The sequence below is a fragment of the Oryzias latipes genome, chromosome 15 (genome assembly GCF_053564925.1).
Source record: "Oryzias latipes strain Hd-rR chromosome 15, Olatipes_Hd-rR_3.1".
Taxonomy (NCBI): Eukaryota; Metazoa; Chordata; class Actinopteri; order Beloniformes; family Adrianichthyidae; genus Oryzias; species Oryzias latipes.
In genome coordinates, this window is record NC_136251.1 from 2,861,028 (window position 1) to 2,879,245 (window position 18,218).

At 42.3% G+C, this 18,218-nt stretch overlaps 1 protein-coding gene and 1 long non-coding RNA gene across 2 annotated transcripts in view; both read right to left on the bottom strand.

Moving 5' to 3' along the window:
* The window catches only part of LOC105357494 (uncharacterized), a 38,295-nt gene extending 34,133 nt beyond the window's left edge, over nt 1-4,162 (bottom strand). Inside the window, exon 1 of the long non-coding RNA XR_013647756.1 lies at nt 3,929-4,162. This is a non-coding gene — a long non-coding RNA (uncharacterized LOC105357494). The remainder of the gene's footprint in view (nt 1-3,928) is intronic.
* A 4,706-nt stretch (nt 4,163-8,868) lies between these two features.
* On the bottom strand, nt 8,869-17,147 carry galm (galactose mutarotase). The gene is made up of 9 exons (XM_004084340.5): nt 16,982-17,147; nt 15,705-15,892; nt 14,849-15,003; nt 14,329-14,442; nt 13,395-13,487; nt 11,760-11,841; nt 10,912-11,062; nt 10,643-10,817; nt 8,869-10,573 (listed from the first exon to the last, which is right to left on the bottom strand). Exons 2-9 carry the CDS (start codon nt 15,889-15,891, stop codon nt 10,496-10,498), a joined length of 1,035 nt encoding a protein of 344 aa, XP_004084388.1. The 5' UTR covers nt 15,892; nt 16,982-17,147; the 3' UTR covers nt 8,869-10,495.
* Between the last annotated feature and the right edge of the window lie 1,071 nt (nt 17,148-18,218).

The following is an 18,218-nucleotide window of genomic DNA, read 5'->3' on the forward strand; positions in this document are numbered from 1 at the left end:
GTTCACAAAGTCTTTTAGCGTTTGTAGCATCAATGATTTGAGAGGATAAGCAGCTTCTTCTGAGGATGGCAGCAAAGAGAGTTTTATGGCTAACAGAAGACCCCCATCAGCTACAAAACTCAACACAGTTCAGCAAACTGGTTGTTCTTCAATTCAAATTCAAACAACTCCATTTATCCCAAGGGGGCAAGCAAAGATCCTGTGGGACTTCCAGATCCAGACTGATAGGATGGATCTGGCGTTGTGGTGGATGTGGCAGTGCCAAGCGATGGGAACATCAGGAAGAAGGAACATGAGAAACTGGAGAAATACCAGGGACTCAGAGAAGAACTGGAGAAAGCCTGGAAAGTGAAGGTGACAGTGGTGCCTGTGGTAATTGGAGCACTCGGGGCAGTAACCCCCAAGCTGGAGGAGTGGCTACAACAGATACCTGGAAAGACCTCAGACCTCTCAGTCCAGAAAAGCGCAGTGCTATTTAAAACTCTTGTGCTATCCTAGGCACTTTAGCATTGGGAGTTGGGTCATCTAGACCCACTAGACAGAGCTCTGAACCTTTTTTCTTCAATGATTTGTGATCTTCACTGGTGTCCATGGATTACATGAAATCTTTCCACCTTTATCCACCTTTGTCATGGTAGGGAGAACACGTCAATGGTCATTTTTACCCCATAGGATAGCACAAGGGTTACTTGCACTGATTAGCTGGATTGTAAATCAGTGTTAAGCAGCTGGACTGCCCTGGTAACCAACTCTGTGTTTTGCATCCAGGAAGCCAAAGTCTGCAATGTGAGGGGAGCCACTGAAACTCATGATGCATAACAATGAAGGGGTCTTGGAGGATTCTGGGGGCTTTTTTTGTTGTTTTCTGATCGTACAAAGGGATAAGTGTTCTGATTGGCTGCTTGTTGATTTTTAAACAGACTATTACACTGTGTAAGACAGTTTTTGTTCTGTACAGTTAGTGAGTGAAACTAGCAGACGAATGAGAAGGTTATTACATTTTCAATGGAGTAGTAGAATCTGGTCAGAATGTCACTGTTGGTTCCAAAGGATTTTAATTTTCTCAGGAGGAATTGTCTCTGACTGCATTTTGTTAAAATAGCCTCAGTGTTTGAAGAAAACCTCAGCAGGTCATCAAAGACTGTTCCCAGGTATTTGTACTTCTTTATCTCCACAGGCATCAAAATGAGCTCAAGATGTAAGTTGTTACACCACTCCATAAATTCCTGTATAGCTGAGCTGTGATGCTGCGGTTGGTTGGAAGACAGAGACAGCAGGGACTGTATCATCAGAAAAATTAACAATATGACAGTTCTGATGGGGAGATCTGCAGTCGTCTATGTACAGAATACAGTGATCCCTCGATATAACGCGGTTTACTTTTCACGGTTTCGCTACTTCACGGATTTGCATCGTGCATTGTGTTCTGTGTTCTGATTGGTTAAAAAGTCACTCCGCTTCTTCTCTACCTGTGCGTCAATAACGTTGCAGTTTAATATGTACACGTACGTAAAACAGCTTGACAAATTTACATTACGTACGTGCAAATTCTCTTGATGGTGGCATGTCGGTGTATAGGGATCTTTTTGCAAAGCAGAAAAAGGAGCGACAACAACTGTCTATCACTATGTTCTTCTCCTGAACAAACACAGCTGCACCGCGGGCTTCAAAAGAAGAAAACACTGCAGAGCGGAGTCAGGATGCAGCGGCTCAGTCTGAAGAGCAGTGAAATACACCTGAGTCACTGATTAAAATTATTATTTGACAGTACAGTACAGAAGTTATTTGTTGAAAAAACGTTTCTAGAGTCCTTTTATTTGTGAAACAAATGCTTGAGCCTGTAAAATGGTTTGTTCTTTCTTTTAAATGTATAATAGAGTATTTAATTGTATAATAATAGTTAAAAAATAAAAGTTTCTACTTCACGGATTTTGCCTATCACGGGCTCTTTTTGGAACTGCAGTTTTTACTGCAGTTTTCTGCAGTAACAAAAATCCCGCTGCACTCCAGCATCCAAAAATTAAAAAAGGAGAAACTCTACAGTCTGTATTGATGTACAGTCCCTCTGCAATGTCACGAGCATTTTTGTGATAACTGTGACAGAAAAAGCTGGAAGTTGCAACTGTTTTTTCTAAAAGATGTAATAAAAGTTAAGTTAGTTTTCCGTAATAATTTTCAACTAAATTATTTGACATTTTACCCTGGTAGTTGTTTTTCCCTTCAGTTTATTAACATGCAATTTTATGTAACTTTACAAAAAAGAAATATATTCTTTCTAAATAGTGATTTACTTTTTTTATATATTTTTTTCAATGTTGGTGCAAAGGCAACTGTAATTTTTGAAAAATATGATCACAATATGTTTGATAAATTTTACACAAAAAAACTAACATATTAATGTTTTCTGTAGCTACAGAAAAAGTGAACATGTTGAAGTTTTATTAGTTTTTCTTTTGTTTTAATCAAAGATGAAGTCTTTGAAAACTTTAACAAAAATTTTTTATTTCTATTTAGATGAATAAATTGTTTCAATTTAGTTTAATTGTGTCTGTTGTCCACTTCACCTTAATCCAGTTTCTTAAATGTTGTTATTACTTCTTCTTAAGTTTAACATGTAAAATAATCCAGATGTTATTGGAAAAATGTTTCAGTTAGAAAGATGACTTGGACCAAACTCTGGGATGTTTGGCTGTTAATGAACACAAACCTTGAAGGAGAACTAAACTGTTGACCTTTGACTTCATCAAGAAGATTTGATGTTTGATGTTTGATGTGTGTTCATTGTGGTTTCAAGACGTTTTAAACTGTTGGAATAATGTATACAAGTTATCTCATATTTGCTTATTTTACGCATCACGTATATATATATATATATAAATATATATATATCTGTTTCACAGGAAGGTGGAGGTGACACCCTTGGGAGAAAATGTTTATCTTTGCGTCTTTTTAGCATTCTCCTGAGAACCTGTGTTAGCTGTGTCTAAAATGAATCGAAGGACGCTCTGTGTTAGTTTATCTGTGAGAAACGGATTTGCAGGTCCACAGATGATTTGAGAAGACTGTGGAAGGACGGACATGTTGTAATAAATGCTTTCTGATAGCGCTGCAGCTGTGTTTTTATCTGTTTCCCCTCCTTAGAGCTCAGCGCATGTGTAACTTAGGGACAACCCAAATCAACTTATTAAAACAGGAGGCAGCAGAATTTGCGCCAGAGTGGAGAGAGATTGTTTACTGGGTAGATCTCTGTCTGCTCTCCTCGTAAAGGTACCTTTGTCTGTTGGTCTTTCTTTCCTTTTTGAATTGTTATGATGTTACAGGTTGTTTTAACCCAACATAAAGGGAAGACTTGTTGTACACTGAGACGCTGTCACTTTAACTCTATGCATCATGGGAGATGTAGTGTGAAAACTGCCGCTGATTGCAGATAGATTCACTTCTCTGACCTTTTTCCATCATTTTGTTCAGTTATATGACAATTTAAAATCTAAACAGAAATATATTTGTTGACTTCCTGTTGTGACACATAGAAAGAGGCTCCCGGCTCATTTCTTTTGTTAACCCCTCTTTATGATATTTCACTGCGTAAACTTTGGTATATATTTAGTGGTGGTAGTATCAAACTCTCTTGGTAAGAATGAGTAGCGCTTAATAGGGCCAAATCGGCCAACAGCGTGCAAACCCCGGCCACGCGCGCAGCGGCTAAGTTAGCATCTTTCACAGCTAGCAACTCTCCGAGCACCGAAGGAGCGTCTGGGACACCCCCGCCGCCTGTTGCAGCTGGTGCAGACATTATGGACCAACTAGCGGCTGAGTTCGCAAAACAGAGAACCTCACAGAAGGAGGACATTGAAATTCCCATCAAACCACTACAATCCTCTCTAGATTCGCTACAGACAACTCTCAACTCCTTCCAGAGCCGTCTTACCTCCGTGGAGGGGGTTGCTGGCGATAACTTTGAGCGGCTCACCATTGCGGAATCTGCCATCAGAATGCTCCAGAATCACAACCAGGAGCTTTTGGATCGATGTGACGACCTGGAAAACCGCTCACGGAGATCTAATCTCTGCATTCTGAACATCCCCGAAGGCAGCGGAAACGGCAAAGACCCCGTGAAGTTCATGTCGGATGTGCTGATGCAGCTGATGGGACCAGAAGTTTCCCCCGCGCCGCCTGAGCTTGAGAGAGCACACCGGACCCCGACCTCCAAACCCGGCCTAAGATCATCTCCTCGCACGTTCCTGGTCTGCTTTTCTAGGTTCCAGCAAAAAGAAGGGCGCGGAGTCATGAGCTGAAATACCAAGGTGCCACCATCAGAGTTTACCAGAGCTGCGTTTAACGGAGTCAAACGAGCGTTGTAGCAGAAGAACGTCAAATTCCACCTGCTCTACCGGCCCGGCTGCGAGTGATGTTCAACAATAACGGACTGACTTTCGACTGGCCTGACGAAGCGCAGACATTTTACGGCCAGAAATTTGAGCATGTTGACACTGGACTCAAAGTGTGAGTATTTCATGCTATCTTAAGCCAAAAACCACTAACTGACGTAACCACCGTCGTGCGTCGGGATCCTTAGTTTATACGCGTGTGTGTGTGTGTGTGTGTGTGTTTTATTTTACTTTTATTACATTTGTTTTTTCGTTCTTATGTGTTTTTTTTTATTTTTTAAACATATTCAGCCTCAGGATCTGAGGTTTATACATATGCCAAGACATGATTAGTGGTCTATATGTCTGTAGCTTAAATTCGTCACTCTAATTTCTTTTTTTTTATTGTCATTATTATTTAGTTGTTTTTTTTCCCCCTTTAAATAATTAGTTAACACTTCAGTTGTTCACTAATGATTGTCTGAATTTTAGTGCTTATGTTCTAGAGCTGGGAGCCCTATGCATAACACAAGGAAATGTGCTACCAGACGTTCGTAGGAAAAATAGTGTTTAACCTGCAGCTTGCCTCATGGAGAAGGACAGGTATAGGCTTAGTTCTTAGTTCAGGTTTAAACGGGGTGGGGAAGGGGACGTCATCACTCTCCTGCAGCATGGACTGCTCTTTTGCTTTGATAAAGTAATTAATAAGGTGTGCACCCTGGCTGTCACTTCTGGGTCTTTTTCTCTTTTATTTTTTATATGGTGAACGCTGCTGATGCAGGAGGAGCTCCTGTACGTTTCATTACTTGGAATGTAAAAGGTTTAAATGGACCCGTTAAACGAGCTAGAATACTTAATCACCTTAAACATTTGAAATGTGATATTGCCTTTCTTCAGGAAACTCCCTTACTGGTTAAAGACCAAGTCAGACTTAAAAAAAAGTTGGGTTGATAATATATTTCATTCTAATCTTACTTCTAAAACCTGCAGAACAGTCATATTATTTCATAAAAAAATCCAGTTTGCTGTAACCACCATTATTTCAGACCCTCAAGGGCGGTTTGTGATTGTGTCTGGGCTCCTGTATCATAAGCCTGTGGTCTTGGTAAACATCTACGCCCCAAATTAGGATGATGAATAATTTATAGGTAAGGTAATGTCATTGATTCCTGACCTAAACTCACACCAGTTAATTTTTGGTGGAGACTTGAACTGTGTAATAAATCCAACACTTGATCGCTCCAATCCTAAATCAACAAACATTTCCAAAAAAGCCAAACTCCTATCAAATTTTATGAACGAGATAGGATGTGTTGACCGTGTTTTGTATCCACAAAGTAAATCATATTCTTTTTTTTCCCTTGTACATCATTCATATAGTCGAATAGACTATTTTTACGTTGACCAGAATCTTTTCTAATTTGTTTCAGAAGTTGAATACTCATCTATAATTGAATCTGACCACGCCCCTGTACTACTGGATCTTGTGTTTCCTTACTATAAATTGGAACGCCCCCCCCGGAATTTTGACAGAAACTTCTTGGCTGAAGATATTTTTTGCAAAATTATATCCCAAAGAATACTTCATAGAAACTAACCAAAAAGATGACATCTCCCCTTCTATCCTCTGGGAAACATTAAAGGCTGTTATCAGAGGTGAGATTATTTCATATTCAGCTAAAATAAACAAAATGAAAAGGACCACACAAGAAGAGCTTATTACATCTATATCTAAAGTGGATGCTCAGTATTGTGCTTCTCCCTCCCCTGAATTCTATAAAAAGAGACTAGACCTCCAAACAAAATATAATTTGATAGCAACTGAAAAAACAGAACAGCTCCTGTTAAAATCACGGGGATACCTCTATGAACATGGCGACAAAGCTGGACGTTTCTTAGCACACCAACTGAAGTGTCGTTCAGCTGCTCAACTTATCCCCCAAATAACAAAAAAAGATGGCACACTGACTATTGACCCAGCAGAAATCAACAAAGTATTTACTTCCTTTTACTCCGACCTGTATATGTCAGAAATGACAGAAGATTGCTCGGAAATGAAAATGTTTTTAAATAACTTAGAATCCCCCTTAGTAACAGAAATACACAGGACCAATGCTGAGCTTCCACTGGACCATAAAGAAATCACTAATGCAATACACTCAATGCAAAATGGAAAGGCTCCAGGCCCAGACGGGTACCCTATAGAGTTTTATAAAAAATTCTCAAACAAACTATCCCCAATACTACTTGATATGCTTAATGACCCTATCCTGTGGCTCACTACCCCAGACATTAACCGAAGCATCAATTACCCTTCTGCTCAAACCAGGTAAAGACTGTAGCTCGTACCAACCCATCTCTCTCCTCAACTGCGATGCAAAGATCTTAGCTAAAGCCCTCTCTCTTCGTCTAGAAGCCACAAAGAATATCTTACACTGGCTCCACAGTCCTGATGTGGACTGGTGCCTTCTTGAAGATGCATCATGGATTTCAACCTCCCTCCGTGCTCTGGCCACCTCTGACTTGTCTCTCTCTGCCCTTAAATACACCGATAACCCAGTCGTCATAAATGCTCTTAAAATATGGTTTCAGTTCAGACGGAACTTTGACTGTGGGGATCTCCTACATTTAAGTCCCATAAACAGGAATCCCCAGTTTCCCCATGCTAGACTGGACTCTGGTTTCATTCTCTGGAAAAAGCAAGGTATTCACTTGTTCAAAGACATGTACAAAAACTCAGTTTTGGCCAGCTTTGATGATCTTTCACATAAGTTTAATCTCCCCTGGTCTAGCCTATTCCGTTACTTCCAAATTCGCCACTTCCTTCAGCGTCACACCTCAGACTTTCCATATTTGCCGTCATGCTCAGGTATAGAAGCACTTTTAGAAACCCCAGTACATCTTAGAAGATTTATCTCAAGAATACATGATCAGATAACTTCCTTAAAAAACACAAATCTTGTTAAAATCCGGACAGACTGGGTGAATCAGTTGGGGAGGAACTGGCTTTGGAGGACAACATATGGAACGATGCTTGACTGAAAGTAAATGGCAGCTCCTCCTGTGCAAAATTGAAAAATTGATTGTCTTGGCAAAGGAGAAGTGCTCACTATCACAGATTTAGACAGATTTGTGAACAATATTTCAGAGAACTGGTTATTTTGTGTATGTGGAAAATGTTTCAAATCTTTGAGTTCATACCATAAAATTGGGAGCAATAACAAAAGTGTTGCGTTTATATTTTTGGTCAGTGTATATAACGTATATTATTGTTTTTTAATTTTTCGGATGTCTCGTGTTCTGTGGGGTGGGGTGGGAGTAGGGTTCAGCTATGTGTTTTTCTTGTTTACAAAAAAAAAAAGCATTGTTTGGATAATGTCTGACATTTGACCTTTGCCTTTGTACATGTTCTGTACTCCTGATGCTCAATAAAAAAATTATAAAAAAACAAAAGATATATATTTGTTGGATCCTTTAACTCCAGGTATATTTCAGTGGAAATAATTCCTACTTTTTGGAATGTAAACTTTGCAATTACTAGTTGGTGGCGTAGTCGTTACCTTGTTCACCTTACGATGAGAAGAATCCGGGTTCCAATCCTCAATTGGGACCTTTCTGTGTGAAGTTTGCATGTTTACCCTCTACGTGTTACTGAATTCCTCCCACAATTCAATAACATGTTTCACAGGTTCCTGTGTGTTTTTGTGGCCCTGTGACATACGGGTTACCTGATTAGGGTATACTCCACCTTCAAACAGTAGCTGGGTTGGAACCAGCAAACCTGTGACCCCAAAAGGGATTCAGTGGGTTCTGAAGATGGATGTAAAATTGCAGAATGTATTTTTTTGACTAGTAAATGTTTAAAAAAAAAGTTCTCTAACAATATCCCAAGATTAGATGTCTATAGGTAGATGTGTAGACCTCTATGTTCAGAAATCTTTCAGAACATTATTGGTGCTCATCTAACAGAGTAACAAAATAGAGTTGTCTGAGACGTTCAGTAGACATCTGCAATAGATGTATATTAGGTGTTAATACCCATACTGTGTCTGGTGGGTTAAGGTCACAGCCCCATCCATATATTCAAATACTAATGGGAGCTCTGCTGCGTCCTTGTGCTGGCGGGGCAGAAGCCGAGCTTGTGATCCTCCAATTAGGGATAGGCCGCTCTGCAGGACACCAACTATAAAAATAAGTCTTTTGTGCTTTGCTCCTGACTGGTTAGTCTTCCACTTAACCAATCCGTTCTAAAATGTCTCTTTTATGCAAAGTTTTCTTTCATATTTTGCTTTTTATTTGTCTTTCTTCGACTGTATAACTGTCTGGGGTTTTTTTTAGTTGTGCTGCCGACCTTTTGGCCAGGTTTCCCTTAAAAAAAGAGGTTTTGATCAGGTAAAAAAGGTTAAAATAAAAATACATTTGGAAAGCCAACCTCTGCGTTAATATCACAGGAAGCACAGGCTGATCTTCACCAAGATGTTGATTTATCTTCAGGCATGGATAAAATTAATCCTTTATTGTGTTCTAGGTACAGTTAGAAAGACAGCTTTGTCATGAAACAAATGTCTTTATTGTGTGAATGTTTTTTTCAAAATAATCAACTTCACAGTGGTGTAGAAGCTAGCACCTCGTCTCATAGCTAGAAGGTCCTGGTTCAAATCCCAGCTGGGTTCTGCTTCTGCATGTGTGGGTTTTCTCCGGGCACTCCAGTTACCTCCCACAGTCCAAAAGCCTACTTCAAAGGTTCATTGGTGACTCTGTCCCTTAGGTCTGAATGTGAGTGTGTGTTGCTTGAATGTGAGTGTGTGTTGGTGTGCATGTACCCTGTAATGGTCTGGTCCAGGGTGTACCCTGTAATGGTCTGGTGACTGGTCCAGGGTGTACCCTGTAATGGTCTGGTGACTGGTCCAGGGTGTACCCTGTAATGGTTTGGTGACTGGTCCAGGGTGTACCCTGTAATGGTTTGGTGACTGGTCCAGGGTGTACCCTTTAATGGTCTGGTCCAGGGTGTAACCTGTAATGGTCTGGTCCAGGGTGTACCCTGTAATGGTCTGGTGACTGGTCCAGGGTGTACCCTGTAATGGTTTGGTGACTGGTCCAGGGTGTACCCTTTAATGGTCTGGTCCAGGGTGTAACCTGTAATGGTCTGGTCCAGGGTGTACCCTGTAATGGTTTGGTGACTGGTCCAGGGTGTACCCTTTAATGGTCTGGTCCAGGGTGTAACCTGTAATGGTCTGGTCCAGGGTGTACCCTGTAATGGTCTGGTGACTGGTCCAGGGTGTACCCTGTAATGGTCTGGTGACTGGTCCAGGGTGTACCCTGTAATGGTCTGGTGACTGGTCCAGGGTGTACCCTGTAATGGTCTGGTGACTGGTCCAGGGTGTACCCTGTAATGGTCTGGTGACTGGTCCAGGGTGTACCCTGTAATGGTCTGGTGACTGGTCCAGGGTGTACCCTGTAATGGTCTGGTGACTGGTCCAGGGTGTACCCTGTAATGGTCTGGTGACTGGTCCAGGGTGTACCCTGTAATGGTCTGGTGACTGGTCCAGGGTGTACCCTGTAATGGTTTGGTGACTGGTCCAGGGTGTACCCTTTAATGGTCTGGTCCAGGGTCTACCCTGTAATGGTCTGGTGACTGGTCCAGGGTGTACCCTGTAATGGTCTGGTGACTGGTCCAGGGTGTACCCTGTAATGGTCTGGTGACTGGTCCAGGGTGTACCCTGTAATGGTCTGGTGACTGGTCCAGGGTGTACCCTGTAATGGTTTGGTGACTGGTCCAGGGTGTACCCTGTAATGGTTTGGTGACTGGTCCAGGGTGTACCCTTTAATGGTCTGGTCCAGGGTGTAACCTGTAATGGTCTGGTCCAGGGTGTACCCTGTAATGGTCTGGTGACTGGTCCAGGGTGTACCCTGTAATGGTCTGGTGACTGGTCCAGGGTGTACCCTGTAATGGTCTGGTGACTGGTCCAGGGTGTACCCTGTAATGGTCTGGTGACTGGTCCAGGGTGTACCTTGCCTTCACATAACTGTGGCTGGGATAGGCTCCAGACACCATGTGACCCAGAAGAGATTAAGCAGGTTTACAAGATAGATGGAACCATCAGCAGTCTCTCAATGGATGACATGGATCAGATGGTGGTGAAAGTGAAGCGGGTGACGTGGTGATACTCCTCACCGGGACGAAGGAGACAGTCAGGAAAGGAGGCCTAAACACACATGCAAAGACTCTGTGAATCTGGACTTCTGCTGCTTTTAGAGTATTTGAGAAAACACACCTGGTTCACAGCGTCAGGCCAATTCTGCGTCTCCAGACAGAAGGCGCCATGCTTCCTGTACTTAGTCCCACCTTTTCCTTGCACAGAACCATCCAGGAAGTTGGCAGTGTAAAACTGGACCCCTGGCTGGCTGGTAGAAACCTCCAGAACCCGACCACTGGCCGGGTGACATACTCTAAAATCAAACAAGAGCTTACAGTTGGAACTAAGGACTTCCTCAGCCCTCTGTTATGTGTGTGTGCAGGTGAGGAGGGATTCTCACTATCCACCTGGCAGCATGTCTTTCCATCCAGGGATCTGAAGGGAAGGACAGACAGAAGTTGTGGTCGAACCCTGGACCAGGAAGCTCTTTGAGCCTTGCTCCAATCAGAACCGGGTCTCTGAGGTCAAAAGGGGTTCCTTGTACAGCTCTGGTCTCTCCTGTGGGGTGAACACCACATGTCAAACATTCATCAGAGATGATGACTATTTCTGATAGTTCATCCATCCCCTGTGTAGGACCACAGAGTGCAGGAGTCTGTCCCAGCAACACAATGACGGAGGCAGGGACCTCCACAGCAACAGCATACAAACGTATCAAGCATGTACAGTGGGGCAAAAAAGTACTTAGCCAACCCAATCCCTGGTGGGGGGATTGCCCTCAGCAGCAATGGCTGCTGGGCCTGGTAGTCCTCGCTCTACAAATGGGAGGGATCCCTGAGGTCTCTGGCAAGACCATGAGTTGGAGATCACATCACATCCCAGCCTAGGGGGTGTCCGTGTCCCTATGGTGCCGGTTCTGGTCCTTGCCCTTGAGCACTGGGCCTCTCCAAAACTCCTAACAGTGGGGGAGCCTGGTCAGCCCATGGTTATCACACTTGTCAGGGACCCCCACTTGTCTTGGCCGTGGCCCCTGCCTTGCTCTCTACTGGACTTCCTGCGGGGTGAGCAAGTGGTTGCCTGGAGTGTGGGGCGGATCTCCCTTGGGGGGGTCGTGGTTCATGCCTGGGGTCAGGGTGGGGGATCCTCAGAGCTTCTGGAGAGCTTCTCTCTTTCCAGTCAACTCACTGGTTTCATAAATTCCCATGTTCAGAGAGTCGAAGTTATAAAAAATGCTGCATTTTATATCTGTGTGTACCTGTGGGGATGGAAGTCTCATCAACGGGAAGGAAAGACTGCGCACAGATGGAAACTTGGTGATCGTACACATCTGCTGCTGCCTGGAGACACAAACACACAATCACTCACACTTAAAGCTGTGACACTGCAGACGTCAAACCCTCACCAGGCAGCTGAGCTGCAGAGCTTCATTGATTCATACTGGATCCTGGATAAATCAGAGTTCCACCTTGATCAGCTACCTGCTGTTCAAGAGGGAGGGGCTATAGACATGGAGGAGGGGGTTCAGATAGGAAGGTATTTCTGAGGCGATCCCACAATCTTCCAATGATGTTCCTTTCTTTTTTAGAAAAAAAAGGGTTACATCCTTAAGATGTAAAGGTTCAGGATCGACAGTGATACAAGATGATCTAAAAGATCCATAAAAATACATTAACCAGGGTTCATACACTCTTTTAGCAATGGTTTCCACAACTTTTCCATAACCTTTCACAGAATTCCCAAAACCAAAATTCAATTCAATTCAATTTTATTCATATAGCCCAAATCACAACAACAGGTGTCTCAATGGGCTTTGTACCAATAATAAACACATTTCAGTCAGACTATTGTAGTTGGTGCCGCTAAATCAAACCAAGAAACATCTTGATTCTTCCAAGTTTGTCTGCCGTGCCCTTAAATTCCAGCTGTTTTTACTGGTATAGAGGAAACCGCAGTCACGTATGGAAGCGTACTGCATTCAATTAAAAAATAATAAAAAACACGGGTGAGTGTCGTTCTAATTTTTGGGTGATTTTCATTCTAATATTCTTAAGAACTCACTGATTCTTGAGAGTCGGGACAAACGACCTTCACAAAAGGTGAAGCTGTTCTATTTACTGGTTAAACAAATGTTTTGATTTTCATGGTTTCTATTGTTTTATACATAGTTAATACTCATCTTTAACTTGATATAAATGTTAAAGACTTGATGTTTTCAATGCTGCTGACTATTGTGAGCTAATGTGGAGGCAAAGAGAAATAACATGTAGCGCCTGATCACTAGTCCTCCATTTGAGCAAATACATCCTGAAAAAAGTAATTATCTAGGCTAAAACACACCAGGATTCAATTTCCCTTTAGATCTAACATGATGAGTACGTGAATCCATGAATTAGTACCTATAAGCAAATTAATAAAACCTTACTAGTGCTTGTTAGTGTCTTATAAGTAGTTTATGAAGGAATCTTATTATAAAAGCGTTACCAATCAATGTTTTTTATCCATAAAAAATGACTTTTTATGTAGGAAATGTTTTGTCCCAACTGTCAAGAATCACTGAACTACAAAAGCAAAGAACTACAAACTCACTGACCTTGCAGCTCATCTTCTAACTTTCATGAACAAATGAGGTTAGAGATCAGCCTGTTTGGAGCTCTTGGAAAATAGAAGGAAAACCACAGAAAAGCCTTGACTGAAGATCCCCCGTTGGTTTTTCACAAACGTTTCAAGGAACTAGAAATTGCATTTTTAATTTCCAAAACTTTTCCAGGTTTTCATGACTGTGCAAACCCTGATTATCAGAATTGGTGGATTCTGTGCAGAAAAGGTGGATTTAATAATTGCTCCGCTTATGTCCCATCCTCCATCTATCAATCATGAAGCTATGTCTTACCTGCCCAGCCAGGTTGAAGTAAGAGTGGTTTGTGATGTTGATGGGCGTGGTCCTGTTGGAGCGAGCCTGATATTCAGCTGTCAGCGTTTCACCCTGGAACAAAAACAGGAATGGTGAGATCTCTCGAGTACACAAAACTGTCCTTGCATTGTCCCCTCCATCTGCAAGGCTTCGTCAGGTGACCACTTCTTGTAGAGTGAAAATGTTTTATTCCTCATCCAGGTAACTACTACTGTAGCCTTTAATGAACCAATCATCCACTATGCAGGAGAAGGGCTCGTTGGGGGGGTGCTGGACAAAGAAAACAGAGAATCCATCCTTAAACAGAAATGCTGGACTCAAACATGATCTTCCTTTTGCATCGTCAACGCTGTTCTGTCAACACTTCTCAGCAAAAGCAGGTCATCAGCTGCTGGAAAGACTCCATGAAATGACATCCTCATCGACCCACCACAACCCTCCATCCTGCTATAAAGCTGACCTCCTGACCTCCTGACCTCCTGTCATTCAGGCTGAAATGAAAGATCTGGTTCTAAAGTGGAGCTTTCAGTTTCACCATGCTCTGTGCCCCGTTTCTGCAGAGCACAGAGGACACTAAAGATGACGGCCCGGTGGTCACACAGACGAGGTCATTAGATGTCGGTATGCATGATTAAAGGATAAAGAAGGTGTGGGTCTGCGTACTTCTAAAGTTGTTCAAATCTGCAGAGGCTTCGACAAACTCTCTGGATCTTCCAGTCAAAGACAGAGAAGATCTTCTTAAAACTGAGCAGAACTTTTCTTTGCAGATCCATTCATATTTAAAAACTATTAAGGGGGTTTCTTAAACGAGAAAAGTATTGTGTTCATTCTCCAGCCTGATCAAAACCTGTGGACACAAACAGACAACAAACCTGAATTTAGCAATAAAAACGTGAAACATGAGGGCATTTACCTGCAGAGTGTAGATGACACACACCTGGACCTCCCCAGGGTAACCTTGGTCTCCATCTGGACTGCTAAGACTCAGCTGAACGCCGCCCTGCACCTCTGTAGCGAGCCACAAAGCCTGAAGATGTGAGGAAAGTCAAGCACAGAAGGACCAAGATCCACCTGTGAGAGCAGCTCATGTGTCTCTACAGGCCACACCCCCAAAACACCAGACGGACCCCTTATTTATTTTATTTTATTTTACTATCAGATAAAGCACAAAGTATCTTTCCACACATTGGACCGCAATGATGCACTGATCAGCTTTTGCTGCATCACATGTGTGTTGTCTGCTGTGATGCACTTGGCTATTTTTACATTGTAGTAAAAAAAAAAGCCAACTGTACCTCAATCCAAATGGGTTTTTTCCAACATTGATATCGTTTTTTTTATTTGGAAACTATATTTGACCAGTTAAAGTTGATTCTATTGTATTCGATGAACAAATTGCCTCAGACAGACGGATGGACAAGGCGAGCTCTCACCTTGTTGAAGCCCTTCACACCTCCATGAATTGCGTTGGGTCCATTGTTGGTCTCCAGTTGGTACTCTTTGCCGTCCACAACAAAGCGCCCCCCAGCGATCCTGTTGGCCACACGACCCACCACTGCGCCCAGGTACCGCTTATCTGACAGGTAACCTGACAGCAACACAGATCACTAAAGTCTCACACACCTTCAGTGTACCTGAACTTTAAAGAGCAGAACTGGAAGGAGAAAAGATTCCTGCAAAAGCGTGAGAGTGAGGGCTGAATAAACACAAGCATCCATTTAGAAGCTAAAGCCATTGTCAAGCCCCTCCCCTGAACACAGACACATGCAGACGTGACTGACAGGAAACACGAGTGAGAAGAGTTCAGCTGCCTGGACGCATCTAAAGGTCTGACTACTGTCACCAATCATGAAGAAGCTTGTTCTAAGTTCGGGAGAAGATTCAGGAGAATCTGTCAATCAAACGTTCGAGGTGAGGTCCAGCGGGCACCACATGCTTTCACTGAGGCATCTGATTGGATTAAAATTAGCAAAAAAGGTTAAGCAAAATGTATCAGTAGTAGAAGTAGAAGTAGAAGTAGAAGGTATCAATGACCAATAGAATGACTGAGTAAGGGCTGTTTATGTCTCTATACAAGTCTACGGGATTTTGGCTTCTTGGAACGTTACGGTTTGGAACGGGAGAGGGGAGGGGTCAAGCGGTCCAGTGGTATTTACTGTCTATGATGAGAACAGTGGCCTGTTGGATCCTGTTGGGTAACACGGCATGACGCAGATGCCGGGTCTCCCTCACTCCAGAGAAAAACGGGGGCCGTTCCTTCCAGAGGGCGGCGGTTTTCACTGTTCTTACCTTCCAGGTCATCGAAGCCCAGGACTACATCCTCCATCTGACCGTTCTTCCCTCGGCTGAACACAGACCTGATGATGGCCCCCAGTGTGAGGACCTCCACCTTCACCTGAGGGGACTCCAGGAGCCACAAGTCCACCCGGCCCAGGCCGGGAACTGTTCCCCACTGCTGACAGCTGACCCGGGTCATACTGCCCCCCGCAGCATGCAGAGAAGAACACACACCAAAAAGGCAGAAGGAATGAGTTTAAACACGGTTTGCACATGGAAGGGGGGAAAAAATCAGGTTTAAAATCAATTTTGTCCTGTTGCAGTGGCTTCAGATATCTGGGTTCTGAACTGGAGTTTTATCAGTTATATAACTGAACTGAACTGCATAATAAAACAGCTCCTTTGATTATATTAAGTCAGAGTTTCTGATAAAAACAAGATAGTCTAAAAAGCTGAGATTTCAACGCGTGCTGCGTTCACTGATCCCAGTTTAGTCTGGATTTAGCACACTGACCACGGGAAGAATCTGCAGACGTAATGAACTATTTTCAAAGATCTGCGTATTTTTGTGGAAGACGTGCGCGCCTGACTGGTTACAGTTCAACAGTGATGGCAACATGGAGCTCGTGCTCCCAACAGTTCCCAAAACTTCAGTTTGGAGACTTTGCTCCGAGCTTTGACTAAACCAGGGAGGTCACATGACTTCCATTACGTCACCATCTATCCTGAACCGTCACGATTGTTTTCTTCTCAAGGAGAAAAAGGTTAAAGGTGTTAATAATATGCAATAAAACAGGAAAAATAATAACATTTAGCAATTGCATCACATCACTGTGGAAACACCTGAGAAGAAAACCTCCTGGTGTTTTATTCAGTCTGAGCTCAACTCCACCCATCTAGCTGTACTCAAATCCATTAATAATTTTTTGTTTGTCCTCTAAAAATCATATATTTGTTTAAATATTTTAGCATGTGCATATTGTCATTCATTTGCAATTATATGTAATATTTACTGGATTCCACCTCACTCCTTGTTTTGCACTTTCAAATATATACAGTTTGGTTAGAATAAAATGTCCGTTTAATAAAAAACTTACTATATAAACCAACCTATAAGGTTTACTTGAAATAAACCATTTCCAATTTTTGAAAAGTCACCAAACTCATCAAACGTTCAGCATGTTGATAACAGCCTCTAGGTGTCGCTGTGGTGTTCGGAGAGTCCCAGCAGTTCCGTTTCTGCTCTCACTACAGTTCCAGGTGAAGGAACGCGCACGCGGTCATCTCACCTGTTCCCAGAGTACAGCCTCGTGCCGCGCTGACCTCTCGGGCTCGTGTGACCGTGCACGCGGAGCGATTTGATTCTATCTGCCTTCAACCACTGAATCTGACGTTTGGCCGTCTTTGGACGCTTCAGTGTTTACGTCACACTTCCTGGTGTGACGCTCTCTGCGTCTCCTGTTGCATTCCAGGACAACTGGAAACCTCAGCTTTCCACGCGGAAAGCATTCTTCTTGTGTTCCCCATCTTTATGTGCCAATTTTAAACCAAAAATGCACGAATCTTATAAACTCGTGTTACAGGGATGTCAAACTCAGTCACACAGGGGGCCTAAATGCAAAACACGCTTTAGGTCACGGGCTGAACAAGATAAACATTTACTGAACACAGACTAAAGCTGAACTTTTAAACCCTTAAAACTTAACTTTTTTAACATAAATATGTATAAAAACAGGAATATGAATTCAGAAAAAAACATGTTAAACCTTAAATAACGTCTAATATTTTGCTCTCCATAAAAATATATTCTGTCAAAATCATACAAATATGAACATGCTGCAGAACAAAACAAAGTGTGGAAATAATAATAAGAAATAACAAAAAAAATCATTCCATTTTCTTTGCTCTTTTGTCCATTTTTTTTCTAGCTGGAGTCTTGGCATCATTTTTAACAATAAGTTCTTTTCTGCTGGTGTCAGATGTCTTGTGTGTCTTTGTGAGACGTATCAGAGAGATTTGATTGTTTTTAAAACCTGTTACTGTGAATATCATTTTTAGGTTTTATAAAACATTAAAAACGAAATCATAGAACTCATCACTGTGATAACTCCAAAAATGTTTGGCGTTTTCCTCATTTTGTGCAGCACCAACAGAAAAATCCTCCAAAAACATCCATCCATTCATAAACAAATGATGGATTGTTTATTTATGATCTTATAAGGTGCAGCTGTTTTACTGCCTGCATTACCTGCTGTCTGTTTGTCACATACTGACACCAACTAAACAGGCAGACATAAAAAACACATTTATAAATGTGTTATAAATTTATATTTTCCATATAAATATGGAAAATAAAGACACATAGAAAAATGTCTACAATAGTTAATAAAGAATGACATTATTGGCATGTGCTGAGTAATTTAAAGGCACGCAATGATCTAGGTATTGCACTATCGTGGCTGCGCTCCATCCTCAGCTTGCAGCCTGCGCCCCTCCACCCCTTTTTCTTCACACACATTTGCGGCA

Bases quoted from the DNA above. Each gene is read 5' to 3' on its own strand.
- galm (XM_004084340.5), bottom strand. From the start codon at position 15,891: ATGACCCGGGTCAGCTGTCAGCAGTGGGGAACAGTTCCCGGCCTGGGC. The intron at 15,004-15,704 runs GTAAGAACAGTG...TGTTGCTGTCAG, and splicing joins GGGCTTCGATGACCTGGAAG to GTTACCTGTCAGATAAGCGG. The intron at 11,063-11,759 runs GTACACACAGAT...TTCACCCCACAG, and splicing joins TGAGACTTCCATCCCCACAG to GAGAGACCAGAGCTGTACAA.